Source organism: Pristis pectinata, chromosome 6, assembly GCF_009764475.1.
Source record: "Pristis pectinata isolate sPriPec2 chromosome 6, sPriPec2.1.pri, whole genome shotgun sequence".
Taxonomy (NCBI): domain Eukaryota; kingdom Metazoa; phylum Chordata; class Chondrichthyes; order Rhinopristiformes; family Pristidae; genus Pristis; species Pristis pectinata.
In genome coordinates, this window is record NC_067410.1 from 110,965,571 (window position 1) to 110,982,694 (window position 17,124).

The following is a 17,124-nucleotide window of genomic DNA, read 5'->3' on the forward strand; positions in this document are numbered from 1 at the left end:
CGGTGGTACAGGTAGTGTTGGGAGCACAAACCATCCTTGTGCAGTTAACTGTTGCAGTACCAATACACTCACAAGCTTCAGTGCAATCTTCAGTGACAAAGTTTTCCCCAACCTATTCACAGAAGATAAAGAGAATTTACATTTGCTTCAAGTACATGGTAACAATTATAACAATTAAAATGATTTAGTCTATCATTCCAAAATCTTTTTGAAGCATTTCTAAATCTGTTAATGCTGAATTTAATTTGCTGACAGAAACTTTTCCAGTACATTTTGACTCTCGTCTTTTATTCTTGTTTTGTCAGGCTTACTTTGATTGCCTCCCACACTTATTTTTTAGCATTTAATGAAAAATGTTGCTTGTACAACCCATTTTCCTTTGCTATGCCCAATTTGACTCAATGGGCAGGAATTCCAATCAAGCAGCTTTGCTGGCAGTAGTAACAGAATGAGCCCTGAGATTGCAATGTGTGTCCCAAACTGTGGGGATGGTGCCATTTGCAAAGGCAGTGCAGGCAGCCTGAACCAATTAAGGCAAAACAGCATTACCTGTAGTTCCAAGGGTGGGATGCAAACACGGAAAAGAACTAAAAAAAAAGATAACTTTTTACTCTACTGTTCTTTTTGAGACTATGCCTTTGTTTTAATGTAATTGACCCCTTAGTGTATCAGTTACCATAGGATGCTAAAGCACTAATGCTATTCCAGGATCTTCAATATGATTCAAGGCATTTCTCTAAAAAGTGGTACCCCAGACATCCTCCCTTGACTTTAGATAAAAGGAATGGTGGGGAAGAAGGTGGTGTTTGGCGGTGGCTGTAGGGATCAGAATATTCATTCTCCTTCCCATAGATATTTCATGTCTTTTTTCTCCAGGGTCTGAGCCACACCACGTACCACTATATTGTCCAGCTCCTGTCTGATACTTCTACCGGGGAAGTGCCCAAGAACCAAGTGAAAGTTTGCATCTGACAAAAAAACCTAATTGAATCCAAATTCAGTAAACACTCCATTTTCTTAAAAGCTTCTATCAATACAACATTAAGTGTTGTGTTTTGAAGTAAAAAATATCTCCTACACTAGTTTTCCTGATCTTAGGAGCTTTGGTTCAATTGGACATTCAGATTGATGCAGGGCAAAAGTTGGCAGGTACAAAGAGCAAAGTCACAGTTTATGAAAGTAAAATGCACAAATTGAAGTTATTTCACTTACAGATTCTGAGAAACAAATACTGTACACTTGTTTTGGCTAGTATATGTTTCTAATTTATCTGTCTGGACAACCACATATTATAGTGAAATGTGCTGTAATTTTACTTTTACTGATAAAATCATACTGTCTTAGCCACAGTTACAAAGCATACATGCTGTTCTATATGCTGCTGTATGGATCTTGAAATGTTTACAGGCTTAAGATCTGATTTCTGGAAGTTTTCTAAACTGCTTGGAGGTGTTGAAAAGAATACAACAACATACAGTAGGTGACCTTCGCACGTGCACAATAGTGTGCTACAATATCAGAAAAATAACAGATCAACTATAACTTAAATCATAAATTGCAAGCTTCCCAGGAACATAAACTATTGCAGTAAGTGGGATCAACCTGTGTACACTAAACGCTGATTTTACCTCATAATACTTGTTTCGATATGTGCATCCACAGTTTTTGTAGGGGACACACCGGAAATCACTGAGTATAAAGCCTGGTAAGCATTCACAGCCCTCCATGGTGAATGCTTCACCCTCTGAGGGAGCACCAAAGTCACCACATGAAGCAGGGTAGGCTGACATTTGCAGATTGTATCGGCTGTTTTCTGGACATACCATCTCTGTGGATTGTATTGGAGTAAAAGATCATTGCATGTTAGTTAAATGAATCAATTTATGTCATTGGTAAAATAGATAAACAAATGTCATACGAAGATGATAACCCTTTTCCCACAAATACCGCCAAATGACCTCAAGGTTTTAATTTCTGGTTTTATTTCCAGCTTTTGTGATGGTGTGGATCTCATGGGAAAACAAGAATGGATAATCTATTCAACACTTCTGTCTGAAAATGGTTGCAGATGCTTCAGCCTTTTCTAAGGCACTCACATACTGGGTCCCACCATTGTTGAGGAAGGAGATATTCTTGCATCCTCCTCCTCCCAATGGCTGTTTAATTGTCCACCACCATTCATGACCAGATGTTGGACTGCAGAGCTACAATCTGATCTGTTGGTTCTGTGATCACTTAGCTCTGTGCATTGCATGCTGTTTTTGCTGTTTAGCACGCATGTGGTCCTTGCTGCAGCTTTATTCAGCTGGCACATCATCCTTATTAGGTGTGCGCAGTGCTGCTCCTGACATACCATTCTGCATGCCTCATTGAACCAGGGTTGTTTCCTTGCCTTGATAGTAGATTGAAGGATATGTGAGGGGTGGGGGCATGAGATTACAGACTGTGGTAAAATGTGCAAGACAGGCTAGTTTGGATCTGTATTCCTTGAAGCTCAGAAGAATGAGGAGTGGCCTTATTCAGGTGGATAAGATCTTAAAGGGGCTTTACAAGAGATGTTTTCACTAGTGGGAGAATCAAGAACAAGGGGACATAGCTACAAAATAACAGGCCGTTCATTTAAAACAGGTGTGTAGAAATTTCTTTTCTGGGAGGGGTAGAGAATCTATGGAACTCTCTGCCCTGAGGGTGGAGGAGGCCAGATTATTAGATATATTTAAGGTGGAGATAGATAAATATTTGAATGATTGAGGAATTGGGGGTTATGGGGAACTGGCACAGAAGAGGAGTTAAGACCAGCACAGATCAGCTGTGATCATATTGAATGGCAGAGTAGGCTTGAGGGGCCTGGTGACCTATTCCTACCATGTTCTTGTGTTACTTGTCCACAGCACCTTATGGATATCCAGCTTTGAGCTGCCAGATCAGTTATGTCTATCCCATTTAGCATGTTTTTAGTGCCACACAATTATGCTCAGTGTGAAGAAGGGGGCTGGGTCTGAATACTGATGGTTTCAGGGAAGGAAGGGACTAGGAACCAAGGAAATCCCTTTAATAATGACATATTTTGATAAGCAGAGCTCAAACACAGAACAATTCAGAACCATGTTATTACGGAAATAAAATTGGACCATGTTTTGCCTGGACCCTACCTCCACAGAGGTAACGTTTTAAAAAATACGTAACTGAACAGGGAGATGAGATTAGCAAGGTTCCCTCTCCCTGCTCCACATCAAAAGCAGTGGCTGTTATGAGTTCTACTCCTTTACAATCAGTGGGAACATTGGCAGTATAATTCTGAGACCATCAGAATAACATTTTCTGCTCTTTCTGCCAAATATATATTGTATTGAAATACTTTTCCTAGCACTTTCCAGTTTATAGGTTGGTGTAATCCATTATAAAGTATGAAACTTAAAATTTTTCTCATGATTCTACACGCAAGTATTTATTCAGCCTCTTTTTTCAATACTAACAGGTTTTTGTCAATTTAGTAAGGGTAATTGACAACAGGTTTGCAATTGCTGATGACATTTGATAAATATCTGTTCATGAGATACCTACATAGAACATAGAACACTACAGCACAGTACAGGCCCTTCGGCCCACAATGTTGTGCCGACATTTTATCCTGCTCTAAGATCTCTCTAACCCTTCCCTCCCACATATTTCTCTATCATTCATGTGTCTATCTAAGAGTCTCTTAAATGTCCCTAATGTATCTGTTCCCACAACCTCTGCCAGCAGTGTGTTCCACGCACCCACCATTCTCTGTGTGAAAAACTTACCCCTGACATCCCCTCTATACCTTCCTCCAATCACTCTAAAATTATGTCCCCTTGTGCTAGCCATTGTCGCACTGGGAAAAAGTTTCTGACCGTCCACTCGATCTATGCCTCTTATCATCTTGTACACATTCAGGGTTCAGTCAAATTTTGCTGTAGAAGTGTCTGCATTTTCAAAAGAATGCAGTAATTTTCATGGTTTTGATCTGATAGTATAGATGGATGAGCAATTTAGCAATCTAGGAATATCTTCAACTCCCCTGATCTGTGGCCCACTTTAAATCCACTGATTTTAATGGATGGAAAATTGTGCTAGCTCTGAGCAGTAGATACTGGCCTCTGTAATGAGATAACTAATGTAAGCTTTAATGTTTGTTGCAGTTCAGCTATTTCTTGTCTGTGTGTTCATGGAGGGTTCAAGAAACCCAAGCAAAAAGCTAATTATCCAGGTCTTTATGGTCAGAGGTGACATCTTTCAGGTGGCACATTGTACTGAAGCCCCATCTGTTGCCTTAGATGGGGCTTCAAAGAAGAAAGAGGACTTATTCCCTTTATTTTGGCCAATATTTATTCATACATTTGTCATTAAAAAGATAGATTATCTAGATGTTGTGTGCAAATTGCTGTTGTACTTCCTGTGAGTACAGTTTAAAACATATTTCAACAGACTTCCCAAAATTCTAAGATATAAATCTAAATCTTTCTTCCTTTTTGCTCCCATTGTGTAAATGCTGCACTGGGAGCATAAGGTTATCAACAATCACAATTGAATGCACAGACTGATATCTCTTTCAAGCCTTTTTTTTTCCATGAGAAATGTTCAAAAATAGAATATTTTAATTATTTAAAACTGTCCTCTGTTATTATTAAAACTGGAAGATATAAAACTTTCATGTTAAACTACATAGGTTTTGATTATTCACACTACATGCTTAATGTTGGTGTGAATCTGTTTTTTCTCAGATAACCTGGTAGAGTTTAAAAGATGTATGATGACACAGAGTGAGGTTACATCCTTCAGGGTTTCTCACTCTGCCTTCTGCAATGTCACTTCTATTTGGTGCTGATTCTCTCTTCAAGTACTCTGGTGCAGATCAGACTGCATCATATTAAAGCTTCAGCATAAAAGCACCAAGACAGTGTTGAAGCATCACCTGCCTCAGCAGTAAATACATATACAGAATAACAATACAGTCCATACCACAGAGGGTGTCACTTCTCCATTCTCCCAGAATGACTCCTTGTTCTTGACAGTGCAGTGCATATTGTTCCAGGTTGAGGCACAGCATCTCAGTGATATTCAGTGACGTGCACATACTGAAGATGCAGTTCCTGCAGTGAAAAATAGCGTGAAATATCTACCCTTTTCATTCATCACATGGTGTGACTAACTGTGTATATTATGATGACGGCTGTGGTGAAGTGATCATGGCTGACGGGTGGGGAAGAGGACATTCTGTGGCCACAGAAGAGACAGCAGGATGACACGTTGCCTCCTGGGTGCCACGGTCAAGGATATCTCTGAGTGGCTGCAAAAAATTCTTGAGGGGGAGGGCGAACAGCCAGAGGTCGCTCTACATGTTGGTACAAATGACATAGGTAGAACAAGGGATGAAGTCCTGCAGAACGAGTACAGAGAGTTAAGAAGTTAAGAAGCAGGACCTCGAGGGTGGTGATCTCCAGATTACTCCTGGTGCCACGTGCCAGCGAGGTCAGAAATAGAAGGATAGGCTAGATGAATTTGTGGCTGAGGAGCTGGTGCAGGGGGCAGGGATTCAGGTTCTTGAACCTCTGGGATCTCTTCTGGGGTGGAGGTGACCTATACAAGAGGGATGAGTTGCAGTTGAACCAGAGAGGGACCAATAACCTTGCAAGGAAATTTGCTAGTGCTACATGGGAGGGTTTAATCTAGATTGGCAGTGGGTGGGACCCTGAGCAGGAGCAAGTCATGGGATAAAGCAGTAACCAGCGAGAGCAAGTTTAGTAATCAGGATAGCCAGGAGCACAGTAAAGGCAGGGAAAGGAATACTGAGTTAAACTGTATTTATTTCAATGCACGAGATTTAACAGGTAAGGCAGACAATCTCAGAGCGTGGATTGGATCTGAGGACTGGGATGTTATAGCCATAACAGAAACTTGGCTGAGAGAAGGGCAGGACTGGCAGCTTAATATTACAGATGCTACAGCCAAGCGAGGAGGGCTTGTTGCCTCTTTGAAAAGGGAGGACGTAACAGCAGTACTTAGAGATGACATTCTTGGGGGATCGTCCAGTGAGGCCATATGGGCAGAACTAGAAACAAGAAGGAGAAGGTCACTCTAGTGGATGCACCTGTAGTCAGCGGCAACTTGAGGAGCAGGTGTGTACAGAAATTGCTCATAGTTGTAAGAATAATAGGGTTGTATTAGTGGGAGATTTTAATTTCCCTGGTATTGACTGGACTACCAGAGTGTTAAGGGACTGGATGGGGTGGAATTTGTGAAATGTGTCCAGGAAAGTTTCTTGAGTCAGGAGAATGCAATGCTGGACCTCATCTTAGGGAACGAGGCTGGGCAAGTAACTGAGGTGGCGTCAGGGAGCACTTTGGCTCTAGTGACCATAATTCTATTAGTTTTAAGATAGTTATGGAAAAGAATAGGACTAGTCCACAGGTTAGGGTGCTAAACTGGAGCAGGGCTAATTTTGGGGGAATTAGGCAGGATCAAGCAGAGGTCAGTTGGGTGAGCCTGTTTGAAGGGAAAGGAATGAATAGCAAGTGGGAGGCTTTCAAGGATGTGATATCAAGAGTCCAGGAGCGGCATGTTCGTGTTAGAGTGAAGGGTAAACCTGGCAAGTTTAGGGAACGTTGGCTGACAAGAGATACTGAGGCTCTGGTCAAGAAAAAGGAAGCATACATTGGGTTTAGGAGGTCTGGGATGAGTGAATTTCTTGATGACTATAAAAAGATTAAGAAATCACTTAAGAGGGAAATCAGAAGGGCAAAGAGAGGGTACGAGATGAATCTGGCAGGTAAGGTTAAGGAAAATCCCAAGAGGTTCTATAGCTATATCAAGAAATATAAGGGTGGCTAGGGAGAGAGTAGGTGCCCTTAGAGATCGGCAGGGCTGCCTATGTCTCGGGCCGCAGGAGATGGGTGGTATTTTTCATGAATATTTCTCCTTGGTGTTTACTGAGGAGAAAATCATGGTTGCTCAAGAGGTAAGGGAAAAAAGTGGTGATGTTTTGGAGGACACTTGTATTACCAGGGAGGAGGTATTTGAGGCCTGAACAGTGCATTAAGGTGGATAAATCCCCAGGGCCTGACCAAGTGCATCCTCTGACTTTGTGGGAGGCTAGTGAGGAAATTGAAGAGACCCTTGCAAAGATACTTACTTCATTGTTAGCCATTGGTGAATTTCCTGAAGACTGGAGCTAATGTTGGTTCTGTTGTTTAAGAAAGGTAGCAAGGACAATCCAGGGAACTACAGGCCAGTCAGCCTGACATCAGTGGTGGGGAAGTTAATGGAGGGAATTCTATGGGACAGGATCTACCAACATTTGCATAGTTAGAGTCTGATTAGGAGGAGTCAGCATGGCTTTGTGCATGGAAAGTTGTGCTTGACAAACCTTTTAGTTTTTGAAGAGGTAACCAAAAAAGTAGATGAGGGTAGGGCAGTGGATGTTGTCTATTTGGACTTTAGCAAGGCCTTCAACAAGGTCCCGCATGGTAGGCTGGTTTGGAAGGTTAAGTCCCATGGAATCCAGGGAGAGCTAGTTAGGTGGATTCAAAATTGATCTGGAGGTAGGAAGCAGAGGGTGGTGGTTGAAGGTTGTTTCTTGGAATGGAGGCCGGTGACTAGTGGTGTGCCGCAGGGGTCAGTGTTGGGACCCTTGTTACTCATTATTTATATAAATGATCTGGATGCGAATGCACAAGGCTTGATCAGTAAGTTTGCAGATGACACGAAATCAGGAGGTGTTGTTGATAGTGAGGAAGGTTATCATAGATTACAGAAGGATCTTGATCAGTTAGGGAAGTGGGCTGAGGAGTGGCAAATGGATTTCAATACAGATAAGTGTGAGGTGATGCATTTTTGGAAACTCAAACCAGCACAGGACTTGTACTATGAATGGTAGGGCACTAGGGAGTGCAATGGAACAAAGAGACCTGAGAGTACAAGTGCATAGTTCATTGAAAGTGGCGTCACAGGTACACAGGGTGGTGAAAAAGGTGTTTAGCGTGCTCCGTTGTGTCTCTGTTTTGCTCCTCCAGATTCCAGCATCTGCAGAATCTCTTGTGTCTCCGTTTAGCACGCTGGCTTTCGTCAGTCAGGGCATTGAGTGTAGGAGTTGGGACGTTATGTTGCAGTTGTACAAGTCACTGGTGAGGCTGAACTTGGAGTATTGTGTACAGTTTTGGTCACACTGTTATAGGAAAGATGTGGTTAAACTGGAAAGAGTGCAGAATGGATTTATGAGGATATTGCCAGGACCAGAGGGCCTGAGTTATACAGAGAAGTTGGCCAGGCTAGGTCTTTATTCCTTAGAATGTAGGAGAATGAGGGACGGCCTTTTAGGAATGTTTAAAATTATGAGAGGCACAGATAAGGTGGATAATAACAGTCTTTTCCCCAGGATAGGAGAGTCCAAAACTAGGGGGCATAGACTTAGGGTGAGATGGGAAAGGTTTAAAAGGGACCTGAGGGGCAACTTTTTCATGCAAAGGGTGGTGAGTATATGGAACGAGCTGTCAGAGGAAGGGATTGAGGCAGGTACAACAGTATCATTTAAGAAGCACTTGGACAGGTACATGGAGGGGTGGGGCTTAGAGGGATATGGGCCGAACGCAGGAGATTGGGACTAGCTGGGTGGGCACCTGGTCGGCATGGACTTGATGGGCCGAAGGGCCTGTATCCGTGCTGTCTTGCTCTATGACTCCAAGAGGATCTTTTATAGTTTCTCAGTGGCCTTGCCCATTCTGATTTCTGTCACTTCCTCTTCCAAGGTCCTCTTAAGCATCCACAAATTTAATTGCTTCACTTTTAACTGCGTCAGTTGCCTGGACTGTAATATTTGGAATTCTCCACCCAAACATCTCCACCTCTTTCTCTGCACATTAAGGAACTCCTTAAATCTTTTAGTATTACAATCTCCTGTGGGCCAAATGTGGGCAGATGGGACTAGTTCACTGGGCAACACAGTCAATATGGACGAGATGGGCTGAAGGGCCTGTTTCCATGCTATATGACTCTATCTCCTAATGTGGCTTGGTACCACACTTCTATGGATATTTTGCCACGTTAAGTCAGGCATATAAATGCTAGTTGATGTAATGCCATTAGTTTGGAATGTTGAACTGTAGCATCAAGCAGTGCATTAACAGAACATAGAACTAACATCTGTTCTGGGTGGATTTACAGCACTTACCTCTTTTTCTTTCTCCCCAACATTAATTACCATAAGAACCAGTTGTCTTTAATAAATTGTTTTTATTTGCTTTTCAGAAATAGTCTAACACTGGAAAGTATTTTGCCACTTTCTGCTTCCCATTGGCATTGACTAATTGTTTACTTCTAGAACACAAGAAAATAAGACCAGGAATAGTCCACCAGTCCCCTCAAGCCTGCCCCACCATTCTATATGATCACAGCTGATCTATGTTGGCTTCAACTCCACTTCTGTGGTGGTTCCCCATAATCCTCAATTCCTTGATCTTCCAAATATTTACGTAGCTCCACCTTAAATATGCCCACCATTGTCATGGTCAGAGAACTCTGAGACTCACTACCCTCTGAGAGATGAAATTTCTATGCATTTCATTTTTGAATGACTGGCCCCTTGTAGCTAGTTCATAATTCTTATTTCCTTTATACTTTCAAATGAGCTGCATTGGATGTAAGCCACTTGTAAGCCACCTGAGATTGTGAAGGGGAGCTATATAAAGTCAAGGCATTTTTTTCAAACTATGTGGTCTTTAATTAAAATTTGAGATGTTGTGAGTATTTGTAAAAATGATATTAATATAGCCAGGTGAAGCATCTAATATAGTAAGGTTATTGAATTGGTAAAATGATATCATAGTAATAATTTGCATTTATAAAGCCTATTTAACATAGTAAATTATCCCTAGAATTTCCACAGATTGCAAATCACAAAGAAAGGTGACTGAAAGCTTGGTTCTTGAGGTAGGGGTTGAGGAATATCTAAAAAGGGAAGCTGCATAAAAAGAGAGGATTAGGGAGGGATATCAGAACTTAATGCACAGATACTAATGGAGAAGGGATTAACATTTGGTATGCACAAATGTCAGAACAAAAGCATTGCAGAGATCTTGGAAGGTTGTATCACTGAAGGAAGTTATAGGAGTGGTATGTAAGAGTTTGCAAATAAGGATGAGATTGTTTAAATTGAAGCATTATGGGACTGGAAACCAATTTAGATAAGGGAGTAGAATTATAGTGGATGAATGAGCTTTGATGTAAAGATTCGAGCAATGATTGCATGCCCTGTACAAAAAAATGAATGATTCTTACATTTGATACTGGTCTGGAGAGATGAATCTATGACAGTTGCTGAATGGCCCATCTGGATCAGAGATGATTCCACAGTAATTGGTGCTGTTTACGAGAGTCAGTTCAGTTTTGCTACACTGCAAGTCAAATCCAGTGTCTGATTCGAGATTTTCATCTGTAGTAGGATGTTGCCTGCATTCAAATAACAAAAAAGTAAGTTCACAAACAAGAAAACTCCAGCGCCTTGGACGGGATTCAGATTTGGCTTCTCAAGATATATGTGTATAACAGACACTCATGATGTTAATCACCCATTTATTCATGAATTCTTCTGCATTCGAGCAGTGCACTTTATTCTGTATCTGGCAAAATGGAAGTTCTACCAAAAATGAGAAATGTAATATATTCCATTCCCATTTCTTTGAAATAGATTCCCTCAAACCAATGGGCCCTTTGCTTCATATTACTTCCTAAGCAAGTATATCTTTACTATATGGCCAGATCACCTTGCCTGGTATCTGGCATTACAACATAAAGAGAGTAATTATGTCAGCATGCAATAACAGCAAGGAACCTTGCTGCAATCTATGTGGGCACATTGCAATGTTTAAGCATGTCCTGTAAAATTATGCAATCAGAAAATGACAGTATAGCTTTTCAGCTAAGGATTGACATGTTTAACTAGCCTTGTATAGTTTCAAAGTCTGATGGAATTTCTGTGTACTTTCAACTATTTCCATTTTGTCACACTCTTCATTCATAAGTAAAACTGAACTTCAAAGTAAAGAACAGTGAGATCTGTCCTATGAGCCTTTTTTGAGAGTGTGTGTACACATACCTCTCTCTGCAATTCCCTAAAACTGCAGGAGTGGAGCTGACACTGTGAGGTGGGGAGAGGGTTTCCCTTGGTAAAACAATGGCTCTTCGGTCCTGTTTTCAGCTTAAGGCCGCATGTCCCTACAACATCAGGAGACTGTCCAGTGCAGTCATACTAGTTGGAAATTGGGTATTCATTTCATAGTGAAACTCAGCAGCCCAACTGAAATATGATTCAAATATCTTACAGTGGATCTGCAGAGAATGGAATGCTTACTGTCTAGAAAAGACCAATTTTAATGGACATGTTAGAAACAACTTCATCTGCTAGAGCCTTGCAAAGTTGGCTGTTAACTAGTTACAGGTACAGTTAACAATTTATTGTATGATGTATGATAGCATGCACCATAAGAGAACTTCTACACACATACCTTTGTCTATCTGCAGTTTCTGGTTCTCCAGATGTAGGTCTACTTTTGTCAACCCCTGAACCTTTACCAGAAGAATTCACTTCCATATTTCTTGTTCCACCTGATTGCGTGAGAAAATTTTTGCTCTTTCCTATGAAGCTACTGCATAGTCCTCGAACCCACTGCTTGTAGTTAATTGGCAGAGTGATATCTGATGAAGAAGAAAATGAATATCTGAAAATCCACTGTGACAGTAACTATTAAAGGGGGAGCTGGAGAAACACAGAAAGGAGAAAGGAATAGATAGGGTGATGATTAGATGAGGAAGGGCAAAAGAAGTGAACCTCTTGCAGAGTGTAAAATTGAGGATAGGTGAGTTGAGCTGAATGGCCTATTCCTGAACTGCAGATTCAATATAATATTATCACTGCAATCCAAATATCTATTGTTACCTATTAAGTACTCTAATGAAATGATGGCACTATGTTGATGGGGTTTACTTTCACAGTGGTTGGACTGTGGAGAGGTGTGGATGGACCTTTGCAGGTTTTAGAATGTTATTTAATGTTTATTGAAAGGGGAGCTGAATGTAAAAGCAGGGAAGTTATGCTTGGATTATATAGGTCATTGGCGAAAGCACATTTGGAGTACTGAGTGTTAGTCTTCTTATTTAAGGAAGGATATTAATGCCTTGGAAGCCCAAGGAAGGCTTAATAGACCAATACTTGGAATGGGCAGGCTGACTTGTAAGGGAAGGTTGAGTAAGATAAACTTGTATTTGCTAGAGCTTACAAGAGTGAGGGGAACTTCAAAGGGTGGATATAGAGAAGATCCTTTTGCTGGAAAATCTTGTACTGGAGGAGGTGGAGGAGATAGTCACTGCTTTAAGATAAGTTAATGTTGTTGCCCATTTAAGACAGAGAAGAGGCCATTTTTTCCTTTCAGGGGATTGTAAGTCTTTTGAACTCTCTTCCCCAAAGGGCAGTGGAAGAGTGCTTGAAAATATTAAGTGTACCTGCACCTGACTTTTGTAACCAAACAGTACCTAGGATAATAAAACAAAACAGGTAAGATATATATACAGCTCAAATAGTGCTTGCTGCTTAAGTTGCAGTCCATTAAAAAATAATTCTGAGCTGTGGGGCTCAGGACTGTAGCCCGGCAAGCACAAGTGCCATTGCCAGGGACTGAATGTGTTGATAAACTGTCCAGATCCCACATTCTTTTTCATTACCCTTTGTTGGATTTAATGGAAGCAGCTATCTCCCCCTTTCTTTGTATGGCTTTCAAGCTCTCCTCATCCTGGAAATAATATGGTAAAAAATACAAATGAGAGGAGGAGACTGTAGTTTACAACCCATCCAACAGAAGGAGATGAGAGACCGCAGGGTAGAGTCAGCTGTGAACACATGGAGCAACCATTGACAGTCCCCAGCAATGGACTGCACTCAACATGCCAACCAGGGTACAATTCAGAGCCCCACAACTTAGCACTGAGCTTCTCAGTGGACTCCCTCACAGGCAGCTACACTGAACCATGAGATGCTGAGTGAGCATTAGTGGAGGATAGGAATTTGCTCCACAATTCCAGCACCCAGATTCCCTACACAGCAACGTGCAGTAACGGAGAGAGCTAGAGTTTGCACATTCTCAGTACCCAGGTTCCTGGCACAGCAGTGATCAGCACCAGGGAGCGCAGGGGTTTGTGCCAGTGCCATAGCACTCAGATTCCTGGGACAACACCACACAACCCAAGCTAATGTCTTTTATAATGTACAGTAGGTTATGTACCCATGAGTATTTGGACTTCAGGACCATGAACACAGTAATAAATCTGTGGATAATGCAAAACGGGGTACCAGAGTCTATGATTAATTGCTTACTTGTTTGTCAATGTTGAAAACCCTAATTTACACCTTTTGTACAATTTTTGTATCGAGTTGAATTTACTGTCACACCCATCTGAATGAACATGGTACCTGAGTAAGCTTTCTCATGAAAGCTGACAGCTAGGCCAAAGTCTGTTTCCAGGCGAAGCCTGTTGGAACTTTGGTATATCCTCAGACCATCATGAGGCTGAATTGGAGGCTTTACCAGTTCACCGTCCACCTGCAAGAAATCATTTGCTCCTTAGTTGAAAAGATTACTGACTTTCATTTTTAGTTTTTATTACAGCTAAATGTAGCAAGTCTGGAAGTTTCAATCCATAAATGCTTTCTTTTTAGAAAATACCAAACAGAGTAGGATATAAAATTAATTCAAGTGCCGGAAGTCAAGTAGAAAATCAATTTTAAAACCAGTCATGTATGCAACATATTGCTCTCTAAAACAGTACTGTTTGAAAGAAAAAGTGGATTCATTTGTGGCCTAGAATTTCTACTCGTTTTGGGGCTTTTCAACTCACCACTAGTTTTTGTTTATCCTCGAAGTGAACAGTGTGGCCGTAGACTTCAATAATGATCTCTTGCAGGTGAGCAGTCTCTTTCTTTTCCTTTTGAGGTGCATTTTTGCCAAGAATCCTGAACTCCTGCAGTCTATCAGGAACGCCAAATGTTTCTGCCAGAGTGTATCGATTCTCACCCGCAAAGTGATGGACCAAACCATCAAAAGCCAAGTAATATGGGTTTCCCCCAGCAGTGCACTTACTGAACCCTAAGATAAACAAGTGCATTTAAAATCTTAGAGTGAACGACACTGGTACTCTTCCTGAGCTACATAAATATTTCTACTTCCAACAAAATAGGTTGCAAAACTAAAGCTTCAAGCTTCAAAATGCAACCATAATTTGAATTCTTAAATGCAATAGTTAGGCAATCTGTAGAGCTCTGAAACTGTGAAGCAATAAAAGGGTCCTTAATGAATGTTACTTTGACCAATTTCTATATGATGGCTTGTAAGGATACCATAAATAAAAAATTGTCATTGTATTGAGAGAGAGAAAGATGTCGAGATAGAGAATGTTGATGTGCAGACATTCCATTGCAAAGAAATATCATAGGTGGACAGTATATGACTCAATTGTTGTGCCACCCACAGTTAAATGTCCCCAGCTCTCACTGTCTATGCTCACATAAGAAGTAAAGGCTCTTTAAAGCAAGGTACCAGAGGTTGTCTGCTCACCAGTACAATATAAAAGGAAGTGTTACTGCCTTTACAAAGGACGTAAGAAAAAGGCACTATACCTTAAAGATTAGTGTGGAACAATGTGTACCTCTCATAACTGGTGAACCTGAGTAACTGAAAAGGGCAGTGCACAAATGCATCACAGGATTTACTCACAAACATTTTTGCCTCTTGAATGAAATAATATTGTAAAGATTTTGCATTCCAGATTTATTAAAAACAATTATTCAAGTGTTAATACCAACAGAAAAATACAGTGGATAAGCTAATCAGTTCTGTACCAGTGGGTCTGCAGATATATTGCCCATTTCTTTTCAGGCTGCAATCCTCATTAGTTCCACAGCCATAGTCTGTGCAGCTTATTTCACCACCTTTCTTACAGGTACACATTTGGATACAGTGTTGTGTCAGCCACATCTCTCCAACCTGCAATAGATGTATGCAAGTGGTATTAAAGGTATACAGATAATGCTAAATGACAGAGTTGAACGGGGTACATCGGTAGCAAGGATTGTTGTAATATCTTTACTAAGGTAAAAAGGCAACTGAAAGAAAGTCCTACCTGCATTTTTATAGTACCTTTCCAAAGCACAGGATGTCTCAAAATGCTTTATAGCCAATTATATACTTTTGAAGTGCAGTGACAAACAGCAATAAAATAATGACTAGACTCTCTATTTCAGATGTTATTGAGGAATAAAAAATGGCCAAGACACTGGGGATAACTCCTCTGCTTTCAGGAGTTTTTGTACCCATTTGAGAGAATATATGGTGTCATGGTTTAACATCTCTTCTAAAACACAGCGCCTTTGACATTGCACTCCCTTCTGTCCTGCACCAAACTGTCAGCAGAGTTAATGTGTTTATATTCCCAGTGAGGATGAACCCACCATCTTAGCACTCAGAGGTGAGTTGATACCAAATAAACCCCATGCTTGCATAAATAATGAATAATGAACATAAAAAATGCTGGAAATACACAGGGAATATGTTGGCAACCAAAAAGAAAAAAGATATGCTAATATTCCATGTGAGATTCTGTAACAGAATACTTGTCTCAAAGTCACAAAAGTAGGGTTCTAAGAAAAGGAATCTTCAGGAACTGAAATTTGCCAGCTTTTGGACGCACATATTTGCACATCCTTAATGTTAAGGGCTGAAAGTACGTTCACAATCCCATTATACATTGTTATTTGGGGGCACGGTGAAGGGGGGAGGGCTGTGCTGAACCCCTCTTTGCCTCTCCCATCCTTCAACATAACCCTGGTTTCAAGCCAAGGACTTCCGTACCCAATATAAATGACCAATATTCATGACCTAGCAATTCTTTGTTACCTTTGCATGGTGGGCCAATGCATGTTTCACATGAAGAAATAGGAGCAGGAGTAGGCCAGTTGACCCTATGTGCTTTCTCCACATTCATAAAGATCACAGCTGATCATCCACCTCAGCACCATTTTCCAGCACTATCCCAATTTCCCTTGATTGCCTTAATATTTAGTAATCTAAAGATCTCTGTTTTGAATGAACATCACAACTGAGATTCCACAAATTCTGGGGCAAACATTTTCATGGATTTGCTACATTCTGTGTGAAGAAACTTCTCATTTTTATTATTGGTTGCTCAACAGGATCACATTTTAAAGTCCATATCTCTGTTGTAAATCAAAAGATTACTCTCAGTGCTTCAGTCTTATTTAAATACCAACACCATTAAGTATGGATTACCTGGCTATTTTATCATGCCTTGCCTTTCTGTATGCCAGTTTGTCACTGTATTTGCTTATACAACACTGGCTGTACATCAAAGATGGTTCTTTAGATGCAGTGTTTTTAAAGATAATCATGAAAAGTACAAAACAAAACTTTTTCTTTTATCATGAGGCTATGAGAACTTAATGGACAATCAAACCGTAATCATAGAATAAAAGAAAACTTTACATGCCATCTTACATTACTTCCCAAAATGCATTGCAAATGGCAGACAGATTAATGTACAGATAATGCTTTAGTCATGTTGGCTGAGGGCTAATTATTGGCCCTGAAACTCAATGCTTTTCCATGAATAGCATCATGTTATCTCTACCCTTGAGAAGACAGACAATAGGTCCAATGCATAGCAGCACTACCAACTGCACCACTGTGGGTGGAAATGTGGTGCAGCTAGTAGAGCTGCTGCCTCTCAGTGTCTGAGACCTGAGCTCAAATCTGATTGCAGATGCTGTCTGTGTGGAGTTTGCCTATTCTCCTTGTGACCATGTGGATTTCCTCTTGGTGCTCTGGGTTTTTCCCACATCATAAAGTCTATGGGTTGGCGGGTTAATTGGCCACTGTGAATTGCCCAACTTGTGTCGGTGAATGGTAGTACCTGGGGAAAATTGATGAGAATGTGCAAAAGAATAAAAAGTAGGATTAGTGTAGGATTAGTTTAAATGGGTGACTAATGGTTGGCACTGATGTGATGCATTGAAAGGCCTGTTTCTATGCTGTATCTCTCTAT

At 40.8% G+C, this 17,124-nt stretch overlaps 1 protein-coding gene across 1 annotated transcript in view; it reads right to left on the minus strand.

The window, feature by feature from the left end:
- LOC127571915 (zonadhesin-like) overlaps positions 1-17,124 on the minus strand; it is a 69,077-nt gene that overhangs the window by 20,684 nt on the left and 31,269 nt on the right. The window contains exons 10-11 of the mRNA XM_052018663.1: positions 13,906-14,153; positions 13,481-13,610 (exon numbers count right to left, since the gene is read on the minus strand). Coding sequence (XP_051874623.1) covers positions 13,481-13,610; positions 13,906-14,153 — 378 coding nt within the window. The remainder of the gene's footprint in view (positions 1-13,480; positions 13,611-13,905; positions 14,154-17,124) is intronic.